The 2,978-nt window shown below is 54.1% G+C and overlaps 1 protein-coding gene across 1 annotated transcript; it reads right to left on the reverse strand.

The window, feature by feature from the left end:
* Positions 1-1,684: 1,684 nt before the first annotated feature.
* Positions 1,685-2,978, reverse strand: NHLRC1 (NHL repeat containing E3 ubiquitin protein ligase 1). The gene has a single exon (XM_040967724.1). The coding sequence runs from the start codon at positions 2,976-2,978 to the stop codon at positions 1,794-1,796; it is 1,185 nt and encodes a 394-aa protein (XP_040823658.1). The 3' UTR covers positions 1,685-1,793.

Here is a 2,978-nt window from a genome sequence, read left to right on the forward strand (position 1 = left end):
GGATACCAACGTACCTAAGGACAATGTTTTAAGAGCGATTCTCAGTTACCTGTCAAATCTGACCTTATCCTCCCCAGCTGTTGCACTCAGAATATGTGTGATGCGATCGATCTAGTGTAACTCCAAAGGGGTTTGTGTGTGTAAATGTGTGTGAAGGGACCTGCCCCTGAAATTCCTATTTGGAATACATTCACCAATGGTGGCCCAAAGAACCTGAAATCTTAACAGTTATGTGATGGGAACAGTGCTGGAAGGTAAAATGAGCTTTGGGGAACTGGCAGGGGAGCCACATTCTCTGTTATTCATAACTAGGAGCCTGTCTCTAACATAGTTATCTATCAAAATTCTTTGTGTAAGAGAATATGGTGTTGCTGACAAATCACCAGTTTTTACCTAGAGCAAACTTTCACCATTTACAAGCAATTATTTCCTCCCTGAGCAAATACTGCTGCCACTGCAATTGAGTTGCCAGTTCTTTGGTACTATTCCAGTAGTCTTCCATGCTAAGATGTTTGCACTAGCTAAAACCATACACCTTACAAAGAACCGGCCGCTTCGCCTGTAGTTTCCCATTCAATGGCTCTGTTACAACATGAAGCTGGCATTGCCTCTGTCAAGGCTACCCTTCAACTGAAGGAGTATTTAAGTGTTTGCCAGGGGCCTAAAAGGATTAATGGAAATGTTTATTGAGAACACAGTATTTACAATACAGAGAATGAATTTAAATTGTAGGAAAAAAAAACCCCATCGCAATGTGGTGTAATTTCCCACCAACTAGGAAATGGCAAACAAGAACAACTTCGGCCATGAACTTACCGTGGTGAAGGAGGTAGCTGAATGTCAGCCCACCCTCAGCTGCTACCTCCACCAACACAAGTCTTTTTCAGCTACATAATATGAAGAATTTCCTGAGTGCCTACAGGGAATATATAGGTGCTAAAAAAAAAAAAACCCTCACAAGGCCAGTGTGTCGGTTCAACTGCTTAATTCTCTACCTGCAAGCACAGGCATCCATTATGAGTGTGGGTTTGTGTCCCAGCTACTCCACTTCCCACCCAGCTCCCTGCTTGTGGCCTGGGAAAACAGCAGAGGATGGTCCAAGTCCTCAGGCCTCTGCACCGATGTGGGAACCCAGAAGAAGCTCCTGGCTCCTGGTTTTAGATCGGCTCAGCTCTGGCCATTGCGGCCACTTGGGAAGTGAACCAATGGACCTTTCTCTCTGTCCCTCCTTCTCTCTGTAAATCTACCTTTCCAATAAAAATAAATAAATCTCAAGGAAAAGAAAAAGACAAGCTCACCTTTTAGCAAGCAATTCAGATACAGAGGAATTACAAATTGACAGCCAACTTGAGCCAATGAACTCTGAATTCTCTATGAAGACTCCTTTCTTTGGGAAGAGACTACAGTTAGCAGCAGTTTCTACTCACATTCTTTATTTCTCCTCCATATCTATGATTTAAGAGAAAGGGATGTTAAAGTCCAGACTGAGGGTCAATTCTGACTGACCTAACTTGCTGTGATCCTAAGGATTTGCTTCAACTCTCTGGGTGCCAGTTTTCTCAACTCAGAGATGGGGTTGGTTTGAGCCATCACCTCGTTGGGTGTTACAGGTTAAATGGTCACACATTCATATTTCTCAGCCTAGAGAGTATGCATTCCATAAACAGCAGACAGTCCCAGCGTTTCTAAGCCTGCAGAGCAGGTGCGATCTCCCTCGCCTGCACCGATGAGGATGAGGTGACTGCTCCAGGGTTCCCGCAATCCCTAGCGTCAGCTCCAGGACCCAAGCCCTGTCACCCCCAGTCAACCTTGTAGACCTTCACAGAATGGGATGCTGCGTCCAGCACCAGGAGAGAATTCTCTTTGGTGAAGGCCAGGGCCACAGGACGGCAAAGCCCCTGAGTGACCATGGGCTTCACCACCGGGAACTCCTCAGGTTTTCCCAGGCATAGGATGGCGGCCCCAGAGGTCTCAGCCACGACCACATTCCCCTGGTGATCGAAGGTGACCGCCGAAGCCGTTACTTGGGAGGGGAAGAAGAGGCTCAGCCCGAAGGTGTCCACCTGTCCGAGGAGCTGCATCCTGGAGCCGAACACTTTGACCCTGGTGCTGCCGCCAGCAGGATGCTCCAGCACCGCGATGGCCCCGGTGAGCCAGGACACGGCCACCCCGCGGGGGCTGCAGAGAGCCGCCTGCAGCCTCTGCGTGCCACGGAGGACGCCTTCCGCAAAGTCCACCTTCAGGAGGTGCAGCGCCCCTGCCTCGGCGTCGGTCACAACCACCCCGTTCTGAGGGGTGATCTCCACCCCCCAGGGCAACGAGAAGCGGCCACCTCCGACCACGAGCTTGACCTGGCCGAAAAAATCGAACACCTTGACGGAGCGGTCGCCGGCGTCGGTGATCACCACGTGGCAGTCGTTGGTGACGGTGACATCCAGGGGGTACCTGACGTCTTGCGCAGCGTCGCCCTTCTCCCCAAATTGGTGGGCGCACCCTCCCCCGCTGTCAAAGACCTTGACTCGCCTCTTGCCGTCATGCACCACCACCACCCGCCCCGTCTTGGGGCACAGCGCCAGCCCCGTGGGGTTGACCAGCGTGCCCCAGCCGCCGAAGGAGTGCTGGCAGGTGAGGGCCCCGGGCGCGCAGGCTGCGGCGGCGGCGGCGCGGGGGACGGCGGGCGACGGGCGCAGTGCGGAGCCCAGCAGCTCCAGCAGGTGCAGCACCGGCAGGCAGTCGCTGGTGTCGCAGCCGCGGCAGGCTCGCCGGCAGAAGGGACACTCGAGGGCCAGCGTCCTCGGGTGCGCCAGGGCGGCCACGCAGGCCAGGCAGACCACGTGGCCGCAGGGCAGGTTGCGCGGCCGCCGCTGCTGCCGGTGGCCGAACCTCTCAAAGCACACCTTGCATTCGAGCAGGCTGATCTCGGCCTCGCGCAGCAGCTCCCGCAGCGCCGGCCGGCCCTCCGAGGCCTCGGCCCCCAT

The sequence above is a fragment of the Ochotona curzoniae genome, unplaced genomic scaffold (assembly GCF_017591425.1).
Source record: "Ochotona curzoniae isolate NIBS_2020 unplaced genomic scaffold, NIBS_Ocur_1.0 scaffold_461, whole genome shotgun sequence".
Taxonomy (NCBI): domain Eukaryota; kingdom Metazoa; phylum Chordata; class Mammalia; order Lagomorpha; family Ochotonidae; genus Ochotona; species Ochotona curzoniae.